General features: G+C 41.3%; 1 protein-coding gene across 3 annotated transcripts in view; it reads left to right on the top strand.

The window, feature by feature from the left end:
- The window catches only part of Nme7 (NME/NM23 family member 7), a 135,592-nt gene that overhangs the window by 76,141 nt on the left and 43,077 nt on the right, over window positions 1-16,374 (top strand). For all 3 annotated transcript variants that reach the window (XM_038348828.1, XM_038348827.1, XM_038348829.1), the window contains exon 11: window positions 1,939-2,040. In XM_038348828.1, coding sequence (XP_038204756.1) covers window positions 1,939-2,040 — 102 coding nt within the window. The remainder of the gene's footprint in view (window positions 1-1,938; window positions 2,041-16,374) is intronic.

Genomic DNA, 16,374 nt, shown 5'->3' with positions numbered 1-16,374 from the left:
GAGAGACGCAGACAAAAAGAAGGAAGAATGAAGAAAGGCAGTTTTTTTCTCCTTTTCAGACAATGTGTTTGATATCTCTTCAGACTGAGAACTTAGCATTTCATGTGTAGGCAGTTCTTTAATAGCATGAAATAGAAAATCAAATCCAACATAATTATGTATAAAAAATAGCAAAGTGGCTTTGGGGTACACTTAGGATTCTATTGGGTAGGGTTATATGTATCACATTACTTAATGAAGCCCTTTCTTCTAACTCTGTCATTTCCATTAGGTAGGATGACAGTGTCTGGGATAATATTTAAATATGTCCTATAATAAGTTATTTTAGTTGGGCTCTGTGCATTATAAATGCACCAAAGTCATTAAAAGGGCTAGCATGGCCTAGCTTAAGCCAGCCTCATGTCTCACCACCGTCCAGTGTAGCATGGCTCTGCTGCTGGCCTCCACTCATCTCAGAAACCACACCTGTTGATCTTCCTCAAAGTCTGTGTTCATTTTCACTTTTATCTAAAGTGCTTTTCTGTGTTGAGTGTTCCAGACACTCTAAGACGTGCTTCTCTCTGATCCTGTTCTTCCTCATACCATTTCACATCGATGTTGAGCATTTCCTTAAGTGTCTTTCAGCCATTTTAGGTTCCTCTATTGAGAGTTCTCTGTTTAGCTCTGTACTCCATTTTTTTTTTTTTTACTGGATTATGTGTTCTTCTGGTATTCAATTTCTTGAGTTCTTTGTATATCGGAGATCAGACTCTGTCTGATGTGGGGTTGGTGAAGATCTTTTCCCGTTCTGTAGGCTGTCGTTTTGTCTTGTTGACTGTGTCCTTTGCTTTACAGAAGCTTTTCAGTTTCAGGAGGTCCCATTTATTAATTGTTTCTCTCAGTGTCTGTACTGCTGGGGTTATATTTAGGAAGTCATTCCCTGTGCCAATGTGTTCAAATGTACTTCAGTAGGGTATAGAGTTCTCTTGTATTCTGCCCTGAAAATACTGTCTGCTGGGCTCCCTAACTAAAGTCTTTGTCTCTGTAGCATTGTGGGAATATGCTGGGCACTGCTGTACTTTGCTGTCTGTTGATGTTTTCACGCAGCAAGGTGGAAGAATCATCTGGCTTACTACACTTCCCCCTCCCCTTTCCCAAGGGTCACAGTCCCTTGGCCCCTACTATTTGATACACAGAAACTACTTTTTTCTATTTTTCTATTTTTTTCAAGCTTCTATATTTTATTCCTTATTGCTAACCACATTATAGACTTTTAAATGTCCTCCAGGAGAAACAGCACTATTTCTATTTTAGGAATATTAGTTTGATGAAGATGTGCTGAGGGAAAGAGGGGATCTGAGGAAGATATGCTAGAAATGATATTAGGTGATGAGAGGAGGCAAAGCATGACCTTAAAATGCTATTGGTGCTAGGAGATGCAGGGATGCTAGGAAATGCAGGGATGCTAGGAGATGCAGGGATACTAGGAGATGCAGGGATGCTAGGAGATGCAGGGATGCTAGGAGATGCAGGGATGCTAGGAGATACAGGGATGCTAGGAGATGCAGGGATGCTGGGAGATGCAGGGATGCTAGGAGATGCAGGGATACTACGAGATGCAGTGATACTGGGAGATGCAGGGATGCTAGGAGATGCAGGGATGCTAGGAGATGCAGGGATGCTAGGAGATGCAGGGATGCTAGGAGATGCAGGGATACTAGGAGATGCAGTGATGCTGGGAGATGCAGGGATGCTGGGAGATGCAGGGATGAGACAAATGCTTTAGAAGCAAAGGTGGCCATCATTCAAGAAGTGCAAATGCCCAGAACACAAATGGGAACAACGTCACTGGTGGCCATTTTCAGACTGAAAATAGTGGGGAAGTCATGCAACTAAGAATAGGGGTAAAATATTCAGTTCTCTTAATTCTTTTGTTTTCTCTTACATTGTCTATCAAAGGAGATGGTGACAGAAATGTGCTCCGGCTCTTGTGTGGCAATCGAGATCCAGCAGAACAATCCTACAAAGACATTTCGAGAATTCTGTGGGCCTTCTGACCCTGTAAGTCTTTAAACTATTGCTCTATTTTGTGTCTTGAATTAACTAAATATTTAACAAGTTCAATTTTTACTTTTTTATCTTATAAATTATGTAGAAGTGAAACTATGCAAAATATGTTCAAAATAGTGTTTTATAAAAGAATAATCATTTGCCTCGTGACAATAGAGAACAAACAGGGTATTACTTACCATGACACTGTTTTCTTGTTTTCATTTGCTAAATATGAGTCAAGGCAAGTAATTTTTTAAACTTTGAAATAAAATTTTTCTGAGGTATTATCCTTTCAAAAAGAAAGGGTATAAAACTAAATATAAAAAATATCAATATGATGGCCTTATTCTAGATGTATAAGAAAATATGAGCAGTTGAACTTGTCTAAGTGGGATAGAGCAGTGATGTACAGGTCCATGTATGCAGAGCTTCTAGAACAATTGGACTTACAGAGGAAACCACAAATAAAAACCAAGGAGTTAGTAGTTGAGGCAAACTCACGTGCTAAAGAATCGTGGGGTAAGAGAGCAACTAAGGTAAGGGCAGCCACGGTAGAGGAAGAAAGACGTGAAGGAAAGATGAGGTGCGAGGAACATAGAAGGGTCTGAACAGGCCGCATCATAGGCGCAAAGGCAAGAGTGAAGAGCCGAGAACTTTCTGTGGTCCACAGCGAGATTGTTTCCTTGGCTTCGGTGAAGTGCATCTTTGGAAGCCTGGGGAAATAAGTATTTTCCTAAGTAGAGGAAATAAGGTAGAAAATGTAATTCTTATATATTATGAGAGAGGAAAATTCTTTATATGTAGCTCAATTTTAAGAATTATTACAGAATTGTTTCTTTGTTATAACTGGAGTAAATTAAATTGAAAGAGATTAAAGAAAGGGATTCTAGAAGTAAAAAAAGAACAGACCTGACAAAAATCAAGAAAGCCAGTAAGGCCTCCTTTGTATCTTTTGGGAAGAAAGGGTAGGAATGATGCATGGGTTGTGAAAGGTGATGCTTACTAGAGAACACTGGCAGAGCGTGATGCTGATGCTGTGTATTTACTCAGTGTTAAGCCTGAGAAGTCAAGAAAGGATACCATTGACCTGAGGAGAAAGCCATTTTGTTGATTTTAATTTCTGCTGATAGCCAAATGGGGCTTTTGTTAATTTTTGAGAAAATTAGAATCTGAGTGATCAGCTGACAAATAGGAAAAAATAGAGAAATAGAAATACCAAAAAAGAACTGAATTAAGCGCTGTCATTGTTTCATTCTCTCGTATACACAGTAAATATGAACCTTTACTGGCACTTGTAGATGTAAAGATAGAAGCTTCAACTAGGCAAAGGGGTGCCCATGGTAGCCTGAACACGTGGAAGGCTAGGGTAGGAGGATCATTTGAGTTCGCAAGTTTGAGGTCAACCTCCCGGGGCGGGGGGGGGGGGGGGGTGGGGGGGGGGGGGTGGGGTGGGGGGAGGAGACAGAAATTTCAAAGCTTTCAGCAAAGTGAAATGGGAACCAAGAATTTTAGCATAGGTAGCCCAGCCTGAGGATGGGTAGCAAGGGAGTTTACTGTAGGGCATGGCATCTGAACGGAAGCGATGCCTGACTAGGTGATAATGGTGGGAGAGGAAGTGATTCGAGCCGTGCCCGAAAGGAAAAGCATCACGTTACAGCAGCTCCTTCCTTCTCACGGTGCTCAAGTGCAGGCAGGCAATGGCAGAGGAAGTGCTCACTGAGGAAGACTTGAGGAGTGAGCACATGGGTACGCACAGACAAGACAGTACTAGAAGGAAAACCATGCTGCTTCTCTTCCTTTACAGATATTTATTCAGTGAACATTTCTTATTGGAGTAGTATGTGCAAGCTGCTAGGTTCTGGGACTGGGGCCAATGAAAATGCCTAAGCTAAGTTCCTGTTCTTTCAGGAGCTCAGTCTCATGGCTTTGTTTGGAGACTTTCATGTTCTTGGATCTTGCCTCCAGAAGGTGTACTTGGGATTACTGCACTGTGGGTTTTCATTTTCATTGTTTATGAACTGATACTAGATCTTAATATGTACATGTATTGTACGGTATCACAAAATGTGATTAAATCAATCCTGTATATTTGTGCATTTTGACACATGGCCTTTGGAAAAGTTCACAGACTTCATCAGATTTCAAAATGAGGTTGTTAGGACAAGGCGAGATTGAGAATCCTTGCCCTAGAGAACAGGAGATCTAACAGAATTTCAATAAGCATTTCTGGAATTAGAAAAAGTTATCTTAGCCCACGGAAATTTTACACCTTGTTCCTTTGCTAGCCATGTCTTCCCTTCCCTCTGGCCCAGTCCTCTAAGATATCTCTTCTAATACATCAGCAAATCCTTCTCGTTCATCCTCTTACCTCTGCTCCAGCTCTCATACTCATATTGCATTATTTACGGTAATTAGTTGGTTGTTTGGGTGGGGTCATTCCTTCTTCATTTGCCAATATTTTGCAAGGCCTTCTCGTACATTCAGTACTTTCCTAGAGGCTGCAGATATGGCAGTTAGCAGACAAGGCAATAGCCCTTGGGCCATCGTAAAAGTTACAGTTTACAGGAAGGAACAGACCAGACCTTGAACAGACCCTAAAAAGTATAATACACTGTGTGTCCCAAGTGCTGTGGGGGAAAGCAATGCAGAGGCGAGAAATAGAGTTGCCAGGACAGGAAGAAAGAGAAAGGTGGCAAGGTTCCAGAGTAGACAGAAGGAAGGAAAAATCTCTTAGCAATCCAGATAGGGGGAGCAGCAAACCCCAAAGTACTCCTGGTGTGCTAGAAGGCTCCAGGAGGCCTCTGTGGTGAGAGCGGAAGTGGGGGAAGACACGGGAAGGATAGGAAGCAACTGAAGGACTTCAGCTTTTACTCCTTGTAAGAGGGGAGCCATTGGCGGGGCTATCAGAGCAACAGCAGGGTCTCACACATTTCAGTGGCCCGTGTCTGGCTTCAGGAGAAAGGATGCATAATGCATAGTCGGGCTGGGAAGCAGAGCCACCTGCTAACGCTCCCTGTTTATTTATCAATTAAACAACAAGAACAACAAAAGCTGTGTGATGCTTCCATCAGCTGATGTGGTCATGCCCTAGCGTGCTGTAAGCATTACCAGCCAATTTTCCTCACTTTTTTTGAATTCCTCGGGAATGTGCCATGAGGCATCACATGGCAGGTGGTGGGCAGGCTGGGAAGACTTGAATGAGCTTGGGGGTGACTTTGCTTTTAGATCAAGCGTGGTTGAGTAAGGTAGGGCATGCTAACCGCTGCCTTTGGAGTGAGAACCTTCTTCATTCAGAACAGCATGTGGTAGTTCTAGTAAAGATAAAATTATGTGAGATTAGATTAGGATGACTCACATTGCCTGGATTAGAATGTGGAGAATTAAGAAACGAGTGGGGGGGGCGCTGGAGAGATGTCTCAGAGGTTAAGAGCATTGCCAGCTCTTCCAAAGGTCCTGAGTTCAATTCCCAGCAACCACATGGTGGCTCACAACCATCTGTAATGAGGTCTGGTGCCCTCTTCTGGCCTTTAGGCATACACAGAAACAGAATATTGTATACAGAATAAATAAATATTTTTTTTAAAAAAGGAAATGATTGGGGAGAAACATGTTAGAATAATAATTATTGTTTTTTAAGTAAACTGCATTTTATTTTGTTAAGGAATGATAAAAAGCAGACATTATGCTGAAATAATTTTTCTGACACTACTAACATATGTGTCTTAGTTCCTATGCTATTGTTGTAAAGATACACCATGACCAAGGCAATTCTTATGAAGAAAAGTGTTTAACTGAGGATTTGCTTATAGTTTCAGAGGCTTAGTCCATTATCATCATGGTGGAGAGCATGGTGGCAGGTGGGCATGGTGCTGGAGAAGAAGCTAAGAGCTACATCCTGATCCAGAAGCCCACCCCAGTAACACACTTCCTCCAACAAAGCCACACCTCCTAATCCTTTTCAAATAGTGCCACTCCCTGATAACTAAGCATTCAAATATATGAGCCTATATGGGGCATTCTTATTCAGACCACCACAGGGTGTTTACAGGGCTCCTGTTTTGATCATATAAAAGAATCCCATGGTGGATCAGAAAATTCATGGGAAGCTGTTTTTGTTTATAATATTTGCCCTTGTTATTTTGTTTTTTAAGAAGTAAAAGAGACTTCCATTGGAAGTATATCATTTATAAAGAAAGCGGACTGGCTCAAGGGACTCCTCATATTTAAGAGCTTCAACTGGCATAAGTTCAAAATTGAATAAAACCAACTCAGTTATTTATTAAAATCTAGTGGTAGTCAAGACAATGCTAGATATTTCTTGTAATCTATTATAAAAAGGGAAATAGAAGCTCACAGACAATGGGAAATAAGTGGAGAGTTAGGTAAGTACCTTCGGGAAGTAGAATAAGACTACTTTTTAAAAAATGAATGATTCTGGTTCTTTGGAGATAGTACCAAGGTTTCACAGAGGTTTTGGTCTAAGTGGGAAAATCTTAGTGAATGGAATTTCCCCAAGGGGAGATGAGGATCTACCCTTTCTGGTCAAGGATAGTGTGGTGGTTTTAATGTAATTGGCCCCATAATCTCACAGGGAGTGGCACTATAGGAAGTATGGCTTGGTCAGAGTGGGTATGGCCCTGCTGATGGAAGTGTGCCACTGTGGGGGAAGGCTTTGAGGTTTCCTATGCTCAGGACACTGCCCAGTGTCTCAGTCGACTTCCTGTTGCCTGTAAGATGTAGGACTCTCAGTTACTTCTCTAGTACCATATCTGCCTGCATGCTGCCATGTTCCCTGCCATGATAATGGCCTGAGCCTCTGAACTGTAAGCTGCCACCCCAATTAAATGTTGTCATTTATAAGCGTTGCCATGGTCTTGGTCTCTCTTCACAGCAATAAAAACCCTAAGACAGCATATAGGTAGTAAAATTAGAAAATTTATTTTGAAATATTATATTGATCACTGTAATAGATAATAAGATTACTGAGCTCATAACAAATAATATATTTAAATTCATTTTAATTTGTAAGTCAGAGTATAAAGTACCTCATTTTGTCCTAACAGTGATTCAGTGAGATACAGACACCATTATTTACTGATATTATTGTTGCTCCATTTTATCTACAAGGAGACAGAGCATAAGTAAATCTGCATAGATCTCTGGATCATTCTCTACAGTCAGGCACCTCCGTCAGACTGTCCTGTTAGGTTAGGAATGAGCGTGGCATTATAGCAAAGGTTTTTAATACTTGAGGGGCTCCATCCTGAGCCCTTCAATCTCTAGACACGAAAGTCTAGCATATAGCTTGAATACAGATGTGTGATGCAGAGCAGCAGAGTCCTCGTGACGTCAGAATCTGGGTGGTCTGTTGCAGGTGCTGTCACTTACTCATTGGCTGCTACTCACTGGCCTCTGCCCTAGCACAGACTGGTGCAGAGCACACATCTTTTTCCTTGAGCCTTGAGTAGTTGCCACTGCTAATATTAATGTCAGCAGGCATGGTGGCACACACGTCTGTAGTCTCCACTGTTGGGAGGAAGAGGAAGAAGGATCATGATCTCAGGGCCAGCCTCCACTACACATTGTATTGAAGCTAGCCTGTGTGCTACATGAGACCTTGTTTCAAAAAATCTTGTAAAGGCCAAGGCTTGGTTAATAACTGGAATATCCTAGTGACTTTCTAACTTGTTCCTTTCTAAAGCTCATTCTTAATTATTGCTTTTATTGATTCAGCACTATATCTAGTGCTATTTATATGTCAAACATTCCTAGTCCGTAGGATGCAGTTGTGCTGGGGATACTGACACAATCCACTGTCTGGCAGTCTTTGTTTTACTGGCAGGATAGCTACCTAACAAGTATGTAGTAAGGAGCTGCGGGCTGCATTCCCGCCTGGCTCCCAGCCGCCTGGCTAGCTTATGCCCCAAAATAACAACACACAAATTATATTCTTTTAAACACTGCCTGGCCCATTAGTTTCAGTCTCTTACTCACATCTTGATTAACCCATATCTAATAATCTGTATGCCACCACGAAGTGATGCCTTACCGGGAAGATTCTAGCGTATGTCCATCTTGGGCTGGAGCTTCATTGCGTCTGACCTGGTGGCTGGCTTCATGGCGACTGTCCCAGAGAGGAGAGGTGGGGCAATTGTCTGAGCCATCTACCTCACTTCCTGTTCTGTCTACTCCACCTATCTAAATCCTGCCTTATCAAAAAGCCAAGGCAGTTTGTTTATTAGCCAATGAGAGTCCTCCATCACAGGTGAAGTAAGTACAGAGAAAGGGGACATGATATGGGGAATGAGGAAAATATGGCTATCTAAAATGGATCATAAGCACGGTCTTTAAGAGTCCTTCTCCCACCAGTTCAAAAGCAGCAACTGTCTTCTAAGTCACAATGCTTTCCCTTAGGAGAAGTCAAGAGTAGCATGAAGACTAGAACGTAGTTAGGAGGGCGTTCTCGAAGCACTTTTTAGCTCTTAGCAGCAGCAATGCACCAACCACACATCATCCGCAATGCAGTGGCAGGAATCCCGGCTGGTACATTATTTGCACATAGTAGTATATATGTTTCAAGATGTCATTCTCTAAGAGATCTAGTTCGTCACCTACCTCCATGGACAGTCATGACATTCTCATACTCTTCATCACTTGTGGTTTGTGTGTCACTGTGAAAAGGGTCAGCACCTGTACACTGTACACCGGCTGCCTACTGGGCACTCACTTTCATTTCCTGCTAACGCTCTATGAACATGGGGAAGGAAAGGAGTTTTGTCTCTTCTTACTGATATTTTAAAGATATCTGGTATCTAACACACAATATATATATATGAAAGATTGAGTGTTTGTACAGGTAATTCTTTATATTTCTTCTTTATTAATATTATTTAACTAATATTAAATAATACACATTAAATAGCTTTTAGACTTTTGAGGCTGAGAATGTAACTCAGTGATAGAGCAGTTGCCTACTATGAGTGAGGCCCCAAGTTCAATTCGACACCACAAAAAGGTACCTATTTTTCTTTCCATTGTTAAAAAATTATCGCAGCCTTTGCCCTAAAAGACTTTAGAGTAACCATATTCCAGTCAGATGTGTGTCCCTCTGACAGTCACAAGCAGGACTTATAGTTTCCCTGGAGCAGTGCGCACTGGGAAGAGCCACAGCACCATCAGGGGCTGCTAGCGTTTTGGACTCCCAGGAGGCTGGCGCACATGTGCCGACTTTATCTCCCTAACACTCACGTGCTGTTTGTCAGCTTCAAGTGTCATCTCCCGGGGCACTGCTTAGGACAGTAGACTGCATTGAGATGAGTGGAAATACGCTTAAGCCTTTTGGAGACTCTGGGAAATGACCAATTGGAGATACAAAAGAGCCCGTCACTTTACAAGTCTATTTGTGGGTAAAAAGCCAACCACACCAGTGCCTCGTTTGAGTCCAGGCTCAGTTACTATCAGTGTGAATAATTCTGAACCATGATGTTCTCAGGATGTGGTCAGTAAGGCACTTTATTTATATCTTGATAAGACAGTCCAGACACTTGTAAGGCCAAAGAGAAGGCCTTTAAGAGCCCTCAAATGTGACCCTGTAGGCACATGTGATGCTTTCTAATTTTGAATATTGATTTTTTTTGTTTGTTAATACCAGATAATAAGCGAAAATCATTGTTTCTATGTAGTTAATTAAAATCATATTTTAATCTTAATTCAACTTAATCAAATATAATGAAAATATTCACTCATATTATCTATGAACTGGTTATTCATATTATGAAAGAAGTCTGTACTTTTCATAAAAGCACTTTAAGAAGATATCTTACATTATAAATAAAACACAGGCTCAACACACGTCACATGAAAACTGACAATAAATATGAATGCATGGCTGAGGTGTCTTGTTTCTTTTCTCCCCAGTTTATCCTGTTAATTAGTGGAAATGGACTTTGCCTTATTTTAGATAAATACTAGATTAGATGAGATGTGTTTAAATAATGTCTATTTCTGTTTTTTCTAGATTCAGACTTAAAAGCAAAAACTTTATTACCTAAATTGTGTAGTATTTTTCCAACTCTTTCCTTTGTTCAGGGCAGTCTAACTCCAAGGACAGATAGTTTCCCCAATAAATTCTAAAACTAGCCATGAGTAAAGTCAAGCATTATGCATAAGCTGTCTCCCTTAGCTGCGATTTTGTTTGCAACAGTTTCAGTTATTCATTGCCAGCCGTGGTCCAAAAGCAATACATGGAAAATTCTAGAAGTGTGACTTTTGTTATAGTAGGCTACTATAATTTTATGTATTATTCTAGTTATTAATGTCTTACTGTGCTTCCTTGATAAAGTCACCTTATAAGTTTTTATGTACGGAAAAAGCAATGCCAGGGTTCATGCATCTTCTGGGGTTTTGACCATATCCCTTGAAGATGGAGGATCAATAGATGCTTCCATAAATCCTATAAAATCTTTTCTTCTCCCTTTGGTTAAACTTGAAGGTGGGCAGGAAGAGTTCAGCAAGCAATGAGCATGCGTCCATGGGCTTTAACAGTAGCCAGGAAACTTGTGCTCCTTGTTCAGAAGGAAGAGCATGGTTGTGTCCATTTCTGCCCCAGAAAAGTATACATTATAGGTGCTCCTGGGGACTGTGCTGACTGCGGACCTTGACTGCCAGTCCTACAGTGCCCACATAGTACTGCACTCATCTGCTTGCTTTAAGGGGAGTGGCTGCCTCGCTTTCCCGGAAGTGTACCACTTGCTATATTTTGGAGTGAGTCAACTTGACCTATGTGTTTTTTGTATTGCTCTCTCCACAGGCTTCCAAATCTTCCCTTGACCCTCATTCCTCATAAGTGAATTCAAACAACAGAAACCGAAGGGGTCTTCTCTGTTCTGTTAGAGATGGAAAGAAGCATGTTTGCTTCTGTTTTCTTCCCAGTTTCTGTGGTAGTTGGCCAGCCACGCAGTTCATGTCAGCTAGTTCAGGTCACTCTCCAGATGAGCAAAAACTTGATTATCATCCTTGTTTTTCTTCTTTTCAAAAATAAACACTCTAATTTTGGTTTTCGACTATTGTATTTATGCATTTTTAAAAATAAGATTAAAATATCATCCAATAACTAATGTTTTATAATACCCACTTAATTAAATTTTGCACTGACTTTATTAAACATACTTTTGTGGGGCTAGGGAAGTGGCTCTCTTAGTAAAGTGTTTGGGGCCTGAGCTCAGTTCCTAGAATCATGTAAGAAAAGCCAGGTATGGTAGTATGGTCTTGTAATTCCAGGAGTAAGGAGGTGGAGACAGGTAAATCATTAATGAGGCAGCCTAGCCTTCTTCATTAACTCTCCGCTAGTGAGAGATCCTTCTCAAAGAGACGTAGTCTGGATGGATTGAAGAATATCCCCAGAGCTTGTTCCCTGGCCTCCATGAGCACACACACATATGGACCCACACATACACAAGCATGCATGTGTGCACATGTGTACATGTTTGCAAGTCCCCCCTCCAAAGACTTGTAAATGTAGATATTAAAAGCTAAAAAAAACTAGGTTGTGGTGGCACACACCTTTAATCCCAGCACTTGGTAGGCAGAGGCAGGCAGCTCTGAGTTCAAGGACAGCCTGGTCTACAGAGTGAGTTCCAGGATAGCCAAGGCTGTGACACAGAAAAACCCTGTCTCAGAAAACAAAAAGCTATGTAGGTGTAGGTGTTCAGCATGGAGCTTAGCTCATCTTCCCGCTGTAGCTAATTTTTCATCTTTATTCATCTTTGTAGACGTCGGAGACTTAACTTCCATCTGAATGTTTGCACAAGTTTGTGTTATTACCTTCAACTCTGTTTCTGAAGGTGAAGTCACGGAATCGAGATAAAACATGTCCGTTTAAAATGTGTTTTGTTTTACTATTTCTAAAACCTTAGTAGCACAAGGGAAAGCGGTTTGAATTATTTCGTGGCTTCCTTCGATTTTTCTCTGAGTAGCACGATGGATGGTGGTTTCTGTTGCACATTAGTATATTAATATACAAAAGAGTGAGTTGGTGCTCAGAATGTCAACTGACCTGGGCTGCTGGAAGCAGGAGGCGCAGGCGTGGACAGCGTCTGTCCACAGCCATTGCACCGCTCTGTTGCCTCTCGTCACATTTGACACGCTTGGCTGTGCAGAGAGTGCATTAAGCAGCGCGCACATGAATTTTTATTAAGAATGAATGGCTGCTCACTAAACAAAAATTTATCTTCTGAGTTTTTACCCCTACATAGAGGATTTTATTTGCCAAACATACTGTATTCTGTACTCTGCACTCTGAGTCAAACCAACAACAACAACAACAACAAAAAATTACAAGGAAAGGAAAGTTGGTTAACCAGTAATCTATTAGCATAATTACTGTGAATAATAGATTTTGGGAATGTATTGAATTGTTGCATTTTAAACCTCTCCTTTAATTTATATTTGAAGGCAGAATCCAATACAAAACCAGTTACATTTTTAAATGGTTGAATTGCATAAGTCCCTGTATCATCTCACTGATGTAAAAATAGAATTTTCTATAGCTTAGCTTATCAACCATCAGGAAACAAATGAGGACAAACTCTGGAGAGGGCGGGATGGAGGATAGGGAGTTTCATTCGCTGTTGGTGGGAGCGTAAACTGAGACAGCCTCTAGGGAGGTGTGGTGGCCTCTCAGAGCACTGACGTGACTTTCCTTATGATCCAGCCTCATCACTTCTGGACAGATATCCAGTGAGCCCTACAGCCGACAGAAAGACTTGCACACATGTTTACTGTGCCTCTTTCACAATAGCAAGTAAGCAGAGTCAGCCTAGATGCCCATCAGTGGACGGATAGATAATGAAAGCATGCATACACATGATGGGATGCTGTGCACTTGTAGATAGAAATGAGTTAATGGAGTTTTCTATAAATGGGAAATGGATAGAGCTGGAAAATATTATGTAAGCAAGATTACCTAGGCTCAGAAATATGAATACTGTGTGTCCTTCCGTATGCAGATGCAGCTTCTAAACATCAATATATATGTATTTAGCTGGGAGTTAGTATGGGAGAAGCCAGGAAACTAGAAAGGGACCCATGAGATGGGATAAAGAGGCTTGAAGGGAGAGTAGTGGGCTGGCAGTGAACGCAGCAGTGGGGGTGGGGAGGAGATAACGGGAAGAAGCATGCAGTGGGGACGAACATGGAGGAAAGCGGAAGGAGCAGGGCAAGACACATCTGAACTGAGCATGCGTGCTTTTCTGGGCACTGCTTCCTCAGTACTGCATTTATGTAGCATTTTATTGTATTACATATTATAAATAAAAACAATAGAAGATACTATAAAAACAAAGAGCAAATGATTAAAGGGTAAAGAATCAAAATAACTACACAAAATATTTCCATACTAATAAATGTTTGCATCATTTATGACTTGTAATTTCTGGAGGCTTTTTTTTCATGTTTATAAGGAAAATGAGCCAAAAGTCAGCCTTTTTTTCCTAATGAGTCATTTATCAACAAAATATTATAATGTAAAAAATAATAATAATGGTGAATAAGTAATGCAAATAGTTTAAACAGGTATTTTACTATTTTACTTTTTTATTTATTTATTATGTATACAATATTCTTTCTGCGTGTATGCCTGCAGGCCAGAAGAGGGCACCAGACCTCACCACAGATGGCTATGAGCCACCATGTGGTTGCTAGGAATTGAACTCAGAACCTCTGGAAGAGCAGGCAGTGCTCTTAACCTCTGAGCCATCTCTCCAGCCCTATTTTACTATTTTAAATGGATTAATAATTTAAATGGATTAATAATACCTGCTTTAATCACTTCTCTGTGTAGATGCTTTTCCAACTCTCATTTATATAAGAACTGACAGTAAGGTCAGAGTTAAACTTCCCAGAGAACACCTACAGTGTGGTAATTGTTGATCCCTAGGAAAGTGCAATACAGGGCTTCGCTCGTTGGCTGAGCCAGGTGTGTTTCTTGGAGACCAGGGAGAGAGCGTGGCCATGCAGTTGAATGGACGGATGCCCTTGGTGAGTGGCGGCCGGAAGTAGTACACCCAGAAGCAGGACCTGGATTCATTTCAAGTAACATATTGTGTAGACATGACTGGGTTGTCAGAGTTCAAAACTTGATGAAGAGATCAGGGCACTATCATTTTAGCCTGAAATTTAAGGATAGCCAAACATTTGTGATCCCGCCCTTGTCTTTCGCCATAGAGCACACTCATTCAAACAAAGCAGAACAAAAACCAGTAAAATAGTCATAGGATATCCGTCCTCAAAGGTGGATTTTTCTGATGCATCCTTTGAGATGCACTTCTCACAAAAGACGTCTGCAGGGGTTTGAACGACTTGATTTAATGAATACATGAAAAATAGACAGTGCTGGTCTCTACTCTCAGAGACAGTGTTCTAGTTACCCAGTGGGTTCCTTTGAGCCTATCCACCTAAGAGCTGGACTGTGCTGTCTAGAGCTGGAAGCCTGTGGGGGCTATTTTGTTACTTGTGTAAGTCTCGGGTTTCAGTCAAGACTGTACCTGGCAGAGCTTCATCCAAGAGCCGTGGGTGGAGAAGTGGCTGCAGCTCCGTATGCAGCAGTAATACCGGAATGTTCCTAAGATTCCTTGGTGTAGGCTCTGGTCGCTGTGCTCTGTTTCTCAGAGTTCCCAAGTAATCCTTTTGCAATTCAATCAGTTTGGAGGTTTTACTGCTTAAGTGGTTTTAGAAATGTGTATTTCATAAACCATGGTGCATGGTTTTTGAATACTTAAAATATAGGGATCAGTACAATGCAGACATCGTATGTGAAGTACATCCTTGTGTGAGACATAGCGAATGCATCAATTCAAAGTTGGCATTTATTTTTAAAATGGCTACTTTGTTCCAATTGAATGAGAGAGAAAAATGAATTTTTGTAATAGACCCCAAGCAGTGCTTTGACAGAGAAAAATCAGAGACCAAATGATCTAGAAGAGAATGGGGAGATGGAATGAGTTGTTGTTGTTTTTTAACTGTGACTTTTATGTTAGCAAGATTATAGTCAGTATTTACAATTCTACCAGGAAGAGGATAACGTTGCCCCTAGAATCTAACTTCTGAGGAAAGGTTTTTCTTTGTGGTAGGGAATTTTAAAAAGCCCTCAAAGAAAACAAGAAGATACTGAGAAAAACTGTTTCCTGGTGACAGCAACTCTAAGCAGTTATCCAAGTAATATTCTCTGGTTTATTAAATGGTTTCATTAATGGAATAATTCAACACATTCTGAACACATAATTATATCATCTCATTCTCTCTCCGTGTGTTTGTGTGTGTGTGTGTGTGTGTGTGTGTGTGTGTACGTGGCACTGGGTGCTAATTCCAGGGGATTGCACATGATAGGCATGTGTTCTACCACTGGGCTTTTCTAGTCGCTTCTTTTGTTTTCTTAATTTGGGGCTGGGTTTCACCAAGTCACCTAGACTGGCCTTGAACTCACCCTGTAGCCTCAGGCAGGCTTCAAGTTTATGATCTTTGGGACTGGAGAGGTAGCTCAGAAGTAAAGAGCACAGGTTGCCCTTTGGAGGACCTGGCACAATTCCTAACACCCACAAGGTGGTTGACAGTCATCTGTAACTCCAGGTCTACATCTTCTTCTGTTCTCCACAGCACCAGGCATACACATGGTACATAGACATGCATGCAGGCAAATGTCTTAGTCACACGTTGAGTGACGTCTGTCAGGGTCCAGCCTTGAAGGGTTCGTACATTCTATAGAGTAGGGGCATGTGGATTAGAGATGTTAGGCAGAGGAACAGAGATGTGAAAGAAATACAGAGACACAGGATAGAACCAGGAAGGCAATGCAGTGACTACTGAATACACCCGTATTTATTCTCCATTTGCTTATGTACCCCAATCCAAAAGTGGGGGAGGCAAAGACTACTTTAGCATGACAGAAAGGACAAACAAAACAGTTACCTACTTCAATACTTGAGACATCAAGCCACTATTTCCTGAGCTAAGCATTCTAATGTTTTAGGCAGGACATGTAGCAACAACACCTTAGACCAAGAATCCTATAGGTAGCCACTCCCTGGGTCAAACCTCCTGTCTGAAACATGAAAGAGCAGGAATAGGCTTAAATTCTCTGACTTTTGGTTAAGGTGGAGTAGATCCACCTCTGTGGGCCATCTTAATATCCAAAACACCACATAACCACGCCTTAGGTCAGGATATCTTGTAACCACTCCTTAAGTCAGACTTCTTACCTATAGCTTTGAAAGAGCAAGAGCAGAGTAAGTTATCTGACCTTCAGTCAAGGTGGAGTGGACCCACTTCTGTGGGCCCCCACAGGCAAAA

Source organism: Arvicola amphibius, chromosome 12 (genome assembly GCF_903992535.2).
Source record: "Arvicola amphibius chromosome 12, mArvAmp1.2, whole genome shotgun sequence".
In the NCBI taxonomy this organism is placed as follows: Eukaryota; Metazoa; Chordata; class Mammalia; order Rodentia; family Cricetidae; genus Arvicola; species Arvicola amphibius.
Note: the sequence above shows the minus strand (reverse complement) of the source record. Positions and strands in the feature narration are given on the sequence as shown.